The 14,410-nt window shown below is 34.1% G+C and overlaps 3 protein-coding genes across 4 annotated transcripts in view; 2 read left to right on the top strand and 1 right to left on the bottom strand.

The window, feature by feature from the left end:
• Window positions 1–4,949, top strand: part of LOC132189393 (probable rhamnogalacturonate lyase B) — a 7,429-nt gene extending 2,480 nt beyond the window's left edge. Inside the window, exons 6-15 of one of the 2 annotated variants that reach the window (XM_059604125.1) lie at window positions 175–316; window positions 489–659; window positions 1,539–1,694; window positions 2,003–2,109; window positions 2,662–2,752; window positions 2,909–3,050; window positions 3,141–3,261; window positions 3,564–3,680; window positions 4,349–4,475; window positions 4,596–4,949. In XM_059604125.1, coding sequence (XP_059460108.1) covers window positions 175–316; window positions 489–659; window positions 1,539–1,694; window positions 2,003–2,109; window positions 2,662–2,752; window positions 2,909–3,050; window positions 3,141–3,261; window positions 3,564–3,680; window positions 4,349–4,475; window positions 4,596–4,865 — 1,444 coding nt within the window. In that variant the 3' untranslated portion in view covers window positions 4,866–4,949. Of the gene's footprint in view, window positions 1–174; window positions 317–488; window positions 660–1,538; window positions 1,695–2,002; window positions 2,110–2,661; window positions 2,753–2,908; window positions 3,051–3,140; window positions 3,298–3,563; window positions 3,681–4,348; window positions 4,476–4,595 lie in introns of both variants that reach the window. The other variant, XM_059604124.1, reaches the window with a different exon arrangement.
• Window positions 4,950–6,267: 1,318 nt separating this feature from the next.
• On the bottom strand, window positions 6,268–7,721 carry LOC132191042 (uncharacterized). Its single transcript, XM_059606063.1, has 3 exons — window positions 7,708–7,721; window positions 6,729–7,035; window positions 6,268–6,529 (listed from the first exon to the last, which is right to left on the bottom strand). Exons 1-3 carry the CDS (start codon window positions 7,719–7,721, stop codon window positions 6,404–6,406), a joined length of 447 nt encoding a protein of 148 aa, XP_059462046.1. The 3' UTR covers window positions 6,268–6,403.
• Window positions 7,722–8,243: 522 nt separating this feature from the next.
• On the top strand, window positions 8,244–12,600 carry LOC132190632 (transcription initiation factor IIA subunit 2). Its single transcript, XM_059605673.1, has 4 exons — window positions 8,244–8,349; window positions 8,566–8,714; window positions 8,835–8,885; window positions 12,245–12,600. Exons 2-4 carry the CDS (start codon window positions 8,586–8,588, stop codon window positions 12,383–12,385), a joined length of 321 nt encoding a protein of 106 aa, XP_059461656.1. The 5' UTR covers window positions 8,244–8,349; window positions 8,566–8,585; the 3' UTR covers window positions 12,386–12,600.
• Window positions 12,601–14,410: the final 1,810 nt, after the last annotated feature.

Genomic DNA, 14,410 nt, shown 5'->3' with positions numbered 1-14,410 from the left:
AATTGCCTACATAGCATACACCATTAATATAGTATCAATACACTATGTGATTAGTGTAGCTTGTTTAAAAAAAAACTAAAATAAATAAATTTAAATTAAATTAAAAGAAAAAAAAAAAACCCTAAGCACAAGGACCCTGCTCATTTTAACTCCTTTTTGGGTGAATATATATAGGTTTCACTACATGGCAGTGGCGGACAACAGGCAGAGATACATGCCTCTTCCAGACGACCGGTTGCCGGAAAGAGGCGAAGCTCTGGCCACCCCAGAAGCAGTTTTACTTGTTAATCCTGTAGAACCGGAGTTCAAGGGAGAGGTATTTTTTTTTTTCTTTTTTTTCACTCATTTTCCTCTATGATTTTAAATCCCCGTATGCTAAAATATTAGACTAACTTATGCACCCAAAAGAGATAGAATTATTTTTTAAGAATAAATAATTGAAACTAATTTATCCTAAGACTAATTAATTTCCTTGCATGTTTAATTAGGTGGATGACAAATATCAATACTCATGTGAGGACAAAGATCTCCGGGTCCACGGATGGATCTCCACCGACCCACTTGTGGGGTTCTGGCAAATCACACCCAGTGATGAGTTTCGATCGGGTGGACCCGTCAAACAGAACCTTACTTCCCATGTGGGGCCTTACAACCTTGCAGTAAGTAACAAAAGAAAAAGAAAAATGATTGTGATACTATGACTTCCTTATAAATTGGTGTGATAGTTTATATGAGTGATGATATAATATAAGTAACAAATTTAAGTAATAAAATTTGATAAATAAATTTAATTATTTAATTATTAAGTGTTAAGTGTCAGATTAGTTTATAGGAATTTGTACTTTGTAGTCAAGGGTGGAATCATAAATTTTTATACCAAAGTATGAATCGGAAATATATTAATATTAAAGATTAAATCAATATAAAATAAAATAAAATTAGTATAAATTCAGTGTTAAGAGAAAACACAAAAAGAAAATACACAAAAGAATTGTTTCTTAATATATTTCAATTTTCAATTCAATCATCTATCAAAATGGAACCCAACATTCTTTTAGATCCCGAAAATCATTTATGATTGAATTTACACTAGCGCAACAATTTTTCTTTCAATATTCAACATCAAAGAATTAGTCAGAAACTCATATTCAATTTTGTCCAAAAGCCTAGTTTAAACAACATTCATGAAACATGCAAATAAAAAATAGTATTTTTCTTCATAATAATGTCATTTTTTTTTAAAAAAAAAAAATTGCATTATTATGAAGAAAAATATCATTTTTTATTTTTAAAAAAAATACCAAATTAAAGAAGGACCAAAAATAGATATTATTACTTCACACTTCTTTTTTTTCATTTGCTATTTAGTTTTTTTTTTTTAAAAAAAAAAAATGGTCGAAGTTGGACTTAAGTTGGGCAAATTAATTGGGACTCTATCATTTTCTGGTATATATAGTTGTGTGCACATTATAAACGCACCATGAGTTAGAGGTAATTGCTGCGATTAATTAGTTATTATTTCCAAATGTTGCAACCAGATGTTTCTCAGTGCTCACTACGGAGGAGAAGATTTTGTACTGAAACTGAAACCGGACGAGCCATGGAAGAAAGTCTTTGGCCCAACCTTTATCTACCTTAATTCTGCGTCGGATGGAAAGGACCGACTTTGGCTTTGGGAGGATGCTAAAAATCAAGTCAGAACTTTGAAATTTAGACTTACTATTCATACACATCTCAAGTAATTGTTGACAATATTTCAGGCGGTAAATATAAGAGTCTTTATAATTATGGAGCCCATCTCTCCGAGCAAATTTCCAAATTTTCGATAGCCTAACCCTACGCAGACAGATGAGCTAACCCATAAGACCTCTTTTATATTTACTACTCAAATTATTAGAAATCTGACACAATAAATTATTGAAAATCTAAATCCAAACCATCAGGTCCAACATTATAACCTTTTGATGGACGAGCACTAATTTAAAATTGAATTATTCTTCAGATGAGGATTGAAGTTGAAAATTGGCCCTATGATTTTCCGGCTTCTGAGGATTTTCAATCGTCTGATCAAAGGGGCACTGTTAGTGGTAGATTACAAATCCAAGACAGGTACTTTAATTTTGTTTAAAAACACATATTTGACTTGCGAAATCGCATGACCAAAAACACTCATTGATATGATAATAGGGAGAAAAAAAAAATTATTATTTTCCTGAATTTCAAATAAATTAAATTTATTATTATGTGATGCTGTCATTATTAAATTCTTATCAAGATGGTTGGCATGTAAGAAGCTCTGGGTGTAGCTTTGGAAGTAAAGTAATTCTATTTATCACCCATCTCATCCCTCCAAATCTAATTACGTGGCGTGTCCCCAATCAAAAAATCAATTAATCACTATGCATTAAATGTTATAGAAACCACGTCACATCAACTCTAGGAACGGAAAAATGATAATGAGGTGATATATAGTGTAACTATTGAAATTTGAAAATAATCAAATATGATAGTGTTTGTCTTATTTTGGTTTTTGTTTTATTATATTATATTATATTACAAGAATCAACTCTCTAGTGAAACTATTTGCTCCTAAACCACTTTTTTCATCTCTTATATATTTGGCCATTTGGGATAGAAAAATTTATAGTTTCCATTGCCCAGGTATTTAAGTGATGAGTGTATTTCTGCAAACTGTGCTCATGTGGGCTTGGCACCACCAGGAGACATTGGATCCTGGCAAACAGAATGCAAGGTAATTTTTGTTAATAATATTATAAGCATGGTTGATTAGGTATAACAAAATAACCTACAATTTTTTATTTTTTTTATTTTTTTTTTCTATTCAAACAAAAAGTAATTTTGGACTATTAATATTACACTTCAAGTAACAATAAATGTATATTTTCAGGGTTATCAATTTTGGACAAGAACAGACACAAACGGTTACTTCTGCATCAACAATATACAAAGTGGTGATTATAATCTTAATGCATGGGTTCCTGGTGTTGTGGGTGATTATCAGTACAATGTTGTAATTACCATAACTGCAGGTCCTGTCCTTACTTCTAATGAGTTTTTCTTAATTCTCATCTTGTTTATTCATCAAAATTTTGCGAGATTTTAACATGTAAACATAGCAGGTTGTGATATTGATGTGGGTGATCTTGTATTTGAGCCTCCAAGAGATGGGCCGACTTTATGGGAAATAGGCATCCCTGATCGCTCTGCTGCTGAATTTTACATTCCCGATCCTAATCCGAAGTATATTAACAAACTTTTTGTGAATCATCCTGATAGGTTAGCTACTTTTTTGCAAGCTTAAGGAGTATAAAATCAAATGTTAGCTTTATATTATTTGTGAGGGTTAACTTGAATGGTCGAATCGTTTGGTTTATATCACGAAGTCGACTATTTGAGTCCTCATTAAACCAAAACATGGTTCTTGCGGGTGGGACAATAATGGGTCCTGAAATTGCCTGCCTTGAAGGGTTCCATGTGATTACAAAAAAAAAATTGATAGCTTTATATTGTAGATTCTTGTTTATGTTTTCTTTAATCGGCAGATATAGGCAATATGGATTGTGGGAAAGATATGCAAATTTATATCCTGATGGAGATTTGGTTTACACAGTCGATGTTAGCGACTATCGAAAAGATTGGTTCTTTGCTCACGTTACTAGGTACAGCTCTTCCCACGTGGGCTCTGCCTTGTCATAAAGATAAGCCCATCTTTTATATGATGGTTTTATTTATCAAATGAATATTTAAAATGCAATTTGTCTCCTTTAGTATGGCAAAATTCACATCCCCTCAAGACATAGTTTTCATCTAATAACTCAGTCTATTGAATTTCCATTTGTCCTTCAAATGATGTGATTTTCACATGCAATTATTAAAAATACATGAGAGAATCACCTATTCTAACAATATATATCATTTAATAGACTAGAATATGATCTCATTGAGGTAGCTCAATCGGCTGGATACTAAGCTTTATAAAGTAGAGGTCACTTGTTTAAATCATCTTTCATCTCTCCCTTCCCTTACAATTATACCAAAAAAAAAAAAATTAATAGATTACATTATAAGAATTTAGGTGCCTCCAATTTAAATTGGAGTTGCAATGTCCTTCTCTTGAAACTGAAAATGACAAAAATACCCTTTATAGATTAGGAGGAGACTTATAAAAATCAAAATATTGGGAGACATTAAAAAAAAAAGAAAAGAAAAAAAAAAGAGAGTAGTTAGAGAAGAGTAAATGTAATTAACCCACAAATTTACTTTAATCTAATTTGTAAAAAACTTTGTCCATCATCTCGCATGTAATAAGATTTTGTTGTATTGTTAGGAAAATAAATGATGATACATATCAAGCAACCACGTGGCAAATCAAGTTCAAACTCCACCAAGTGGATACAACCGGAGTCTATAAATTGCGATTAGCACTTGCAACAGCTCACGTCTCTGAATTACAGGTATCCTTTCATGATTGATCCGTTACTAAATATGAACTATCTGAACACTGGCCCGACCCAAATCCTAACTACCCTGACACGTAGATTTATACCTTCTTTTTTTTTCTCTTTCTATGAAAGGTCCGGGTAAACAATCCAGAAGCAGATCCGCCGATATTTTCAACCGGAGTAATTGGACACGACAACACAATTGCTAGACACGGAATCCATGGACTCTACCGGCTGTACAACGTTGGAGTAGCCGGCAATTTGCTTGTGGATGATGGGGATAATACCATTTTCCTGACACAGACACAAAGCACCGGCCCTCTCCAGGGGATCATGTATGACTACATTCGCTTTGAAGGCCCACCGTCCTCATCAAATTCCATTAAAGAAATCCATATCTAATTGGTGTCTTTTAAGGTACATTTGATGTAAAATACATGTAATAAAAACATTTGACAAAATTATTGTTCGACTTCTAAATCGTAATTTAGCATTTAAGATCGTTTTTTTTTTTAGACAACACCTCATGGGATTTGTTTAAGAAGTGTTTGCACTCTTAATTGTTACAAAAATTAGCAATGTTATTAAAAAAGAAAAAAAAAATCACAGAAAGATAGATTGCTGAAGAGATTATGCTTGCATCCAGAAGGATTATTTGTGTTACCAAGGCAACCTAGCTAGCTGTGTTTGGATCGCTTTGTTGCATTTCAATCCTTTCATGATTGATCCGTTACTAAATATGAACTATCTGAACACTGGCCCGACCCAAATCCTAACTACCCTAACACGTAGATTTATACCTTCTTTTTTTTTCTCTTTCTATGAAAGGTCCGGGTAAACAATCCAGAAGCAGATCCGCCGATATTTTCAACCGGAGTAATTGGACACGACAACACAATTGCTAGACACGGAATCCATGGACTCTACCGGCTGTACAACGTTGGAATAGCCGGCAATTTGCTTGTGGATGATGGGGATAATACCATTTTCCTGACACAGACACAAAGCACCGGCCCTCTCCAGGGGATCATGTATGACTACATTCGCTTTGAAGGCCCACCGTCCTCATCAAATTCCATTAAAGAAATCCATATCTAATTGGTGTCTTTTAAGGTACATTTGATGTAAAATACATGTAATAAAAACATTTGACAAAATTATTGTTCGACTTCTAAATCGTAATTTAGCATTTAAGATCGTTTTTTTTTAGACAACACCTCATGGGATTTGTTTAAGAAGTGTTTGCACTCTTAATTGTTACAAAAATTAGCAATGTTATTAAAAAAGAAAAAAAAAATCACAGAAAGATAGATTGCTGAAGAGATTATGCTTGCATCCAGAAGGATTATTTGTGTTACCAAGGCAACCTAGCTAGCTGTGTTTGGATCGCTTTGTTGCATTTCAAAGCTTGAAATTGCATTGAGAGGACGGGAAAAGGACTACTTGGGATAGGCTACCTTCATGAATCATGGCATTGGCCTGAGAAATGGGCTAACTTTACCAAGAGCCCACTGGCCCCATATAACCTCTAGAAGCTCTAATTTTTAGAGAGAAAATTTAGTAATAATTTTTCTAATAATATTAGTCATTTCTGTAAAAATCAGCTTACAAGTGCTAATTTAAAAATAAAAATAAAATAAAATGCACTTAAAAATAAAAATAAAATAATAAATAAATAATTAAAAATAAAAACCTTAAAAATAAAATTTTTTCTAAATATTTAGAGATATGCTACAATCTAATAAAATATTTATATTTTGCTTAGGTGGCAAGGTGCCATTTGCCATCAACTTAGGTAATTATGTGCCATTTTACATCAACCTCGCCATGTGAAAGTTTTATTAAATTCTAGCCTTTTTCAACTTTAAAAGCAATATTTCAAGCAATTTGGGATCTTTGCACCATAAAACCATGTGTAATTTAGTTAATATTGGATACAATTACATAGATTTGTCAAGTCTCTTCTTGGTTTCCTCGGCAGCGTCAGCAGCTTCAACCTGCATCTTAGCAGCCATTAGGTCAGCTTCAGTGGCTTCCTTCTCGTTCCTGGCCGTCAACTTCTTCGTCTGCTTCCAATTTTTCCATATCAACAAGGATATATAATAACCCATAAAATTGCAACCCATATATAGGGCAAGATCTTTTCAATATTCTAACCAAAAACATTTCAGTGCATAAATGAATACATTACGACGTCGTACGTGATGATCTATATATCAACTGAAATAATATGAAAATGGTAATTAACAGAGAGGAGTGAAATACCAGGGAGATGAATCGCGCTTTGACATACCCAAAACCCTCTTCCATCGAAGCTGCCAACCAAAGGCAATCCTTCTTCATGCGTGACATCGCCGATGTTTCCTGTTTTCTCATGGTGTTCGTGTCGGTTGGTGGCGGCGGTGGCGAAGTCCTGATCTCTTCCACCTGTGGGCTGTGATGCGTGTGGGAACCGAATGGTGCTTTCTTCTGAAGGCCTACACGTTTGAGAAGAGCTTTTTCCACGTGGCATGTTTGGAGCCCACCCACGTCTTCTTTCAGGCGCCAGCGAGACGAAATGCCATGGGCCTTACTGGCAACAAAAATAAATAAGTCTAGTGGGTCAGGCCCAGTGACCGGTAAAACAATCCCTCCCACTATGATAGGCCAGATTGGTAATCACAAGATTCACAACCCATGAAAGTTCTTTAATAAGGAAAACTTGATTTTTTTATTTTTTTTATTTTTTTAACTTGATAGGTTTTTAGAGGAAGCAAAATATTAAAAAAATTATAATAATATTGTAATAGAGTAGTGATTTTTAGCACACCTTGAACAGTAAGCACGCCAGTATTAAAATCTAATTTATTATTATTTTTTTACTATTCAAATATTATTTTAATAATATTTTAACACCGACGTTAAGCACGCCGGTGTGCTAAAAATCACTACTCATTCTAATAAAATGGCATTCTTTTATATATAAGTGAGATTGTATTAATAAACAAAAATATAATACAAAAGGAGGGGTGGGAACGCCTTGTTTGTTAAGTGAGAGCACTTTTCCCAAGATTCACGGCACTGTTCATCAACTGAAGAAGTCTGACCATGCTGCCGACCGTGTGTATGGGAGAAGCCAACTGATAGTAAAAGACAAATTTGGGTATATTTGTGTGGGTGTTTTGAATGGACAAAATAAGAATTATTTACAATATTAAAGGGGTAAAATAGGAATTATTTATAATGTTAAGTTTGAAATCTATACCTGTCAGCCAGCATCAGTCTATTTTTTTCAGATTGTCTTCGGCGCCCAATCTAATCTACAGTACTAGTACGGTAGGGTTGGTTTACGTGGGTTTGCCAAACATCCTCATAGACCCAACAAAAATATTACAGTTCAAGATAAATCTAATATTTGAAAATTGGCCAAATAAATGATCTTTAAATCATTTTTCGAATTTAAATTTCTCGTATGCACTCTTTTTCGGAAGTCGTTGGAAGGTCGATGTCGGCCGCTATTATCAATAATTTTTCATACAAGTCAAATAAAAAAAAAAAAAAATCTAAAAAAATCAATAAACGGGGCCGTAAATCCAAACCACAAAATAAAATACTATTTCATTTGACTCATTGTTTGTTCATAACCTGTTGGGGTGTCTTCGGTCGAAGATACATCGATAACGGCCACAAAAGAAGAAGCGACTAAAAAACAAAAAAGGTCTGGGGGTACATTAGTCATTTCATATTTCCAGATCCATCGCGGCTATATATACCCCTCAGCTACAAAAGCTAGGGTATAAAAAGCCCCAAATCTCTCCGCTCAAAATTCTTCGAGAGCAAAAATTAAACGAGACAAAGGCACTAGGCACAGACCAAAAGCTCCACTTCCTCGCCACCCAATCCTCTCGTAACCTTCGATTCCTCCACCAATTTTCCTATTTCGTTTCTTCCTTTTTTTTTCTGTCACTTTTTATTTTATTATTCATAATCTCTCGCTCTAATCCCCACAGCTCGCTAGGTTTTCTCTATAATTCATGGTTTCTTGTTTTATTTTTCAATTCCAAAATGCTTCGATTTATATATGTGTATAAATTCTTGATTTATGGAGTGTCTAAATGCTCAGATCTCGTCCGGTGACCGAGAATGGCGACGTTCGAACTGTACAGGAGGTCGACGATCGGGATGTGCCTGACGGACACTTTGGACGAGATGGTACAGAATGGCACTCTCCGTCCCGAGTTGGCCTTTCAGGTTCTTGTCCAGTTCGACAAGGTACGGTTATTCGCGGTTTTGACTGCTCCGGACTTAGATTTTAGTTTTAAGGAGTGGCCGTTTGATCTTTATTAACGGTTTCTTTTTCCTTTTCTTTTTCTTTTTAATTTTCATTTTTAGTCTATGACTGAAGCTTTGGAAAATCAAGTGAAAAGCAAGGTCACCATTAAGGTAATTTTTTTTTTTTTTTTTTTTCTGAAATTGAAATTTATACTGTTGTTTGAGTTTGGATACGGAAATGTAAGAAGGGATTGGTTCTAGATCTTTCTCTAGCTTGATTGTGTTGCCTTAGAGGTGCAGCGAGTTAAATAATCTAGGACGATAAGGATTGTACGGTTACTTTTTCTTCACTGCTTTGGATGATCTTTTAGTTCATGTGTCGTTTGGTGCTCAACCTAAGACAATATATAATCCACCGGGAAAGATCTTAGGTTGTTTAGCATTTATAGTGTTTTTTTGGAACTGGGTGAACAAATTTAGTTGTGATTAGCATTTTATAGTTGTTTCCTTTTTCATGTTTTTAGTGGAGAATTAATGCTTTTTATGCTAATGGATGACACATCACATTGTCAAGGTCCTGAGGTTAAGAAGCTGTATTTATTGATGAATAATTAGTTATAAACAAACATAAATTCATTGCAGTCTTATATGGTATTTATACAATTGCTTTCTTTTTAAGTCTTATGAATTATAAAGTCCATAGAATTTTCCCTTTGGCACAATTGGGTAGGAGAAAGTTCTCATTCCTTTCTCTCTGGACCGGTGCTTATTATTCTAAAAAAAACTTGGTCTTGTGCTGCAATCTTGTCATGGAAAAAATGCACTTTGGACTATTCTTGTCCATGGGGCAAACTGTACTTACGAGAATTTATTTACATAAATGCAGCATGTGCCTTTCTTCTTGAAAAACTGATAATTTTGATTGAATTGAGCCGTTAGATGCCATATATCCACATGTCCTGTACCCAAGCACAAAGGGATAGTTGGCCATGCATGTTAAAATGGTACCCATTTATGAGCCTTTATGTATATCTTTGCTTTCTAACGCCTTGTGATAACTAGAGCGTGTCAGTTTCCGTTTCCAACATTGTATTCTAGAAAATGAGTATGGTGAACTTTCTTGGAGAGTACACTAAATTTTAGTGATTTATTTTGGCCCAGGGAAAAAGGGAAATCAAATGAAATATTTAATTTCATTTGCGGAAGAGTAATTTTCTTTGAACATGTTCAATTTCTTCGTTTCTGTTAACATGAGGAACAATTCCCAAAATTGAACCAATCATGCATTTAAAGCTAATCTGGAGATGGATTTCCAAGCTATCATTTTCCTAAATGCTATTGTGAGACATAGGGCTTCTTATTGATAAAACAGATAAAAAGTGATGCACCCCTGGCTTCTTGAGTACTATTTTTCTTCTTGGAAAAGCACTATATCAGGATACATGTACCACCAACCAATTTTCAAATGCCAAATCATTCCTGCTTATAGTTATTAAGGCCTTTTTTAAAAATAAAAAATAAAAAAATCGTGAAGAAACTACCCTTGTAAACAGAATTTCAATCAAAGCAGATGGTACGAGTTTGTCCTGCCTTGCTTGTGGTCTGCCACATTTGGTCATGCTTGCTAGTTGTGACTTGAATTGCATCAGAGCTGATACACTTAAGTTTTGAATTAACCCTGTGCTGGTTATGTTTGTGGTGACAAAAAATGTGTTTGCATGGAGTAATATATATTTTTTTTTCTGGACACATGGAGTATTTGCTTGGCGTATAAGAATCTTCACTTTACAAAAAAGGTGCTTGTTAATTTTTAATTTGTATCATGACTTTTTTTATATGTTTCTGGAAATATTTCTTAGTCAATTTCTAGAATTGACTTCTATAAGCTCTTTTGAATCTCATATTCCTTCCTTCATCTTTACCTTGATTTTCCTGTTTCTGTGTGTGTGTGGAGAGAGAGAGAGGGTCTTAGTATTGCAATGAGTATAAGAATAAGAGATGTAGAAAAATAGAAAAAGAATATAATCAATTCTATTACCAGGCCAAAAAAGCACAGATTAGGATACCTCATAATCTTTGTCCGCCACTGCTGGTATGGAGAAGATTGTTGGTTTTCCTTTTCAAAGTGCCGATAATAGTAAAGAGATTAAATAATTGACATCCATTGCATCACCAATTGAACAAAGAGAAAGCTTTAAAGAGCCAAAGTGAAGCAGCATTGAGTGAAGAGGTGGCCTCCAACCTAGCCTAAGAATAAGACATTAAACAAATGAGTGATATGATGTTGAAGTTTTTTGCGTTAAGCAGAACTTGGTGAACGACCTCCGATACTCGTCTTTATAGGGGTAATGTACAATGAGAAGACTGCGAGTGATATGATGTTGAAGTTTTTTGCGTTAAGCAGAACTTGGTGAACTACCTCCAGTACTCTTTTGTCTTTATGGGGGTACTGTACAATGATAGAAGCTTCTTTGATAAAATTTCCATCAATGTATTCTTTATAATATAGGAATGATGCATGCTATCATTTTTGTTATATACATATATTGGATGGGAAGATGACATTATACCGATATGGCAGAGATGATTGTAAAATTTTATATAGTTTTAACTTGAAATAATTTGGTCACAGATTTTAATGGAGTTATGTTCATATTTCATGCTTAAATGGTAGACGTTAATGCTTGAGCATATTCTATAGGAGGGTCTATTAAGTATCTGATACTTTTTTGGAATTAGAATTTTATTTTTGAATTTGCATGCATCTAATGACCATCAGATATATATTTAGGAGGAGCATATGAAGAGGTATTGGTATTCAGTTGGGTTTTGATATGGATTAAACTCCTACTTCTATGTGCTGTTAAAATTCCATTATTGGGTGTCAAAACATCAATAAATTATTTTCTCTTCTTTGAACTTCGTATAACATATGAAGGCAATGCAATACGTATTTTGTATTTGCTTTAAGGCTCTTGATCTCGGTTGTTGAAATAGAAAATTCTTCATACGTTGTGTCTGCACGAAGGAGTAGAGGAATTTGATCTATTGTCTGTCAAGCTTAATATAGAAGATTATCCACATGTTCACAAAGTAGAATGTCGTAACGGAATTGATTGCCTTAATACCTTTCTTTCTGCCATTCATGTTTTTGTGGGTTTGGTTCTAGGGAAATGAGAGAATATATTGAATGACATCTTTCATTTGACTTGAGTTAATAATAACGTGGTGGTTGGTGCCTACCCACTTCTTTGATTAGGGAGACTAGTATTTGAAATGCATCCTGTGCTATGGTTTTACTAAATTTTTGGAAATTTCTGCTATAATGGTGAACTAAGGTATGTTATTCTTCTTTTTTTAATCCAAAATAGACTTTCGCTTATTGGACATTTATGTTTTGATTTCATTCAACCACTTGGATAAAATAATTCGCCCCATGCTTCCTCGTGAATACAAAAATCTTTTGTCTTGGCATTTTGTTCTATTTCTGCTTATCTTTACGTTTTAACAAGCAACATACTCTGATACAGGGACACCTGCACACTTATAGATTTTGCGACAATGTTTGGACCTTCATCTTACAAAATGCAACGTTTAAGCACGAAGAATGCCAGGAGAATGTTGGCCGGGTGAAAATTGTGGCATGCGATTCAAAGCTGCTCACACAATGAGTTGTCCGAAGGTCAGTTGTATGTTTAATAAGGAGAATTTCAATTGTTGGCTGTAGAGGGCAATGGTGGCAAGGAAGAAAGTGGAGTATGTCTGATTACCTGCAGGAACTCGTTTTACTGTCGGAAATTGAATATTAAATTGTAAAGCTATCACCCTTGACCATTGTAGTTATTTCATGTTACATGGATTATGGTGTCAACCTCTTCTTTCTTCATTCCTCTTTTTCTTCTCCCCTTAGTTTAAGTCAATTTATTTATCACCACAAAAGGAAAAGATAAGTGCTGCACTTGCCAAAAATTTTCCACAAAAATTGGTTTTCAAATGATATGTTATCATTGATGAAATTTATTATTTTGAGAAATGTGGCACTATCTCACAGATGGTAACATATCACTTGCAAACCAACTAGTGGGAGATACTATGGCTTAGAAAACCGCCACAAGCTTCAAAGGAAGTAGACATCCCAAACCTACTACATGGCCCTAGACACCCCACAATTCTCCTTCCCCGATTCTAGGGAGGAAAGACGGACAGCCGAAAACTATAGACACCGACGATGCAAATTTTTAAAGTTTAGGGGACATTTAAAAACATTGGTAGCTAGAGAGGGTAATTGAAGTTTTTTCCAAGACAACTTCAATAAGAGCATATCTTTTTGCCCCTTTGACACTTTGTCCCTCCTCCTTTTTAAAAGAAATAACACATTATATCTTAACTCAAATGGCTACATTTGTTACTTAGAGCCTGTTGGGATTGTGTTTAAGAAATATAGCTTTTGTATTAAAAAGTGTTTTTGGACAAAAGTTTTATTTTTAAACTTTTGTTAAAAGTGCTTTTTAGTAATTTTTAAGCTTTATGGACTCTTAAAAATGCTTTTAATTTTTTTATCAAACAAGCTTTTTTTTTTCAAACATATTTTTTATTTTAGTATTAAAAGCACTTTTAAATTATTCAAACACAATCCCAAGCAAGCCCTTGGTATGTATCAAATGTAAATGCAATGAATTAAAAAATATTTTTGAATTTGAATTTCACCGTATCATATTAAATACATATCGAGGTGGTTAAATCTAAAACATTTGTGTTTAAAATGTAATCATTAGGATTTTTGTACGGTTCTTAAAAGAATTTTAAAAGACCCTAATCTTCAATCATTATCATAAGAATGTAATATATGTTTTATTATATGCGCTATGTATGGTCACCCAAGGAGTTCATAAAATGCACCATCTCCTCCTATTTCCAATTTTCCAAGTTGATTTCAGCATCCACAAATGGTCACCAATTTTTTCATGTCATTATTGCAAGTGCAACATTTTTCGCTTTGCAAATTGATCAAGTTGCACCATCCAATATGACGGGGGATGGGTATCTTATAATTCTGTTCCAAGTTCCTGTTGTCGACTAAAATTTCGTTGATAATGATGGTTCTTCTTTTAACTTCTCTTGCAAGAAATCTCTTTTTATTATATATATGGACATTTAGTCAATGACGCTATGAGGATCCCGTGGGTTGGGTTCTGACGACTGTTCCGCGTAAAAAATTCGGGCAGTTTTGTGGGTAAAGCAATTATTTTAGGAAAAAATATAAAAAAGTCCATCAAACTACCAATCGTATTTAATTTAGTCCCCTAATGTTCCAAAAGTGATAAAGTAGCCTCCCAAACTACCAAACTATTGCATTTTGGCCACTCCGTTAGTCAAAACCGTCAATTTGGACGGAAATTACAAAACGACGTCATTTTGTTATGGGTAAGTTACTACAATGCCCTTTTATGAAAAAAATAATAATTTTTTGAGAAAAATATAAAAAAGCCCTCAAAACTACCGGCCGATTTCATTTTAGCCCCCTAATGTTCAGAAAGTGATAAAGTAGCCCCCAACAAAACGACGTCATTTTGAATTTCCGTCCAAACTGACGGTTTTGACTAACGGAGTGGCCAAAATGCAATAGTTTGATAGTTTGAGGGGCTACTTTATCACTTTTGAAACATTAGGGGGCTAAATCGAAAACGACTGATAAT

Source organism: Corylus avellana, chromosome ca8 (genome assembly GCF_901000735.1).
Source record: "Corylus avellana chromosome ca8, CavTom2PMs-1.0".
Classification (NCBI taxonomy): domain Eukaryota; kingdom Viridiplantae; phylum Streptophyta; class Magnoliopsida; order Fagales; family Betulaceae; genus Corylus; species Corylus avellana.
This window is presented reverse-complemented; position numbering and strand designations above follow the sequence as displayed.